This window comes from Calidris pugnax, unplaced genomic scaffold (genome assembly GCF_001431845.1).
Source record: "Calidris pugnax isolate Ruff unplaced genomic scaffold, ASM143184v1 scaffold460, whole genome shotgun sequence".
Taxonomy (NCBI): Eukaryota; Metazoa; Chordata; class Aves; order Charadriiformes; family Scolopacidae; genus Calidris; species Calidris pugnax.
In genome coordinates, this window is record NW_015091195.1 from 216,299 (window position 1) to 216,754 (window position 456).

The following is a 456-nucleotide window of genomic DNA, read 5'->3' on the forward strand; positions in this document are numbered from 1 at the left end:
CCCCCCCCCGCGGCGCCGGTTCGAGGGGCCACCTCCTGCCTTCACTGCTCGTCCTTCTTCTCCTCCTCCTCCTCTTCCTCGGGGGGCTTCTTGCGGGTGAAGAAGCCCAGCTGTGGGAAGGGGGGGGGGGGGAGAGAGGATGAAGATAGAATCATAGAACCATTGAGGTTGGGAGAGACCCTTGGGATCATCGAGTCCAACCATCTCCCCTACTCTCCAAAGTCCTCCCCTACACCATGTCCCTCAGCACTGCATCTAAACGGCCCTTAAACACAGCCAGGGATGGGGACTCCACCCCCTCCCTGGGCAGCCTGTTCCAACGCCCGACCACTCTTTGGGTGAAAAATTCCTTCCTAATGTTCAATCTAAACCTCCCCTGGTGGAGCTTGAAGCCGTTCCCTCTCCTTCTGTCACTAATTACCTGTGAGAAGAGACCAGCACCAACCTCTCTACAGT

General features: G+C 57.7%; 1 protein-coding gene across 1 annotated transcript in view; it reads right to left on the reverse strand.

Moving 5' to 3' along the window:
- Positions 1-456, reverse strand: part of LOC106898370 (integrin alpha-10-like) — a gene marked incomplete at its 5' end in the record, with an annotated part of 3,132 nt that continues 2,676 nt past the window's right edge. The window contains one exon of the mRNA XM_014959591.1: positions 1-110. Within this exon, the coding sequence (XP_014815077.1) occupies positions 42-110 (69 nt within the window). The remainder of the gene's footprint in view (positions 111-456) is intronic.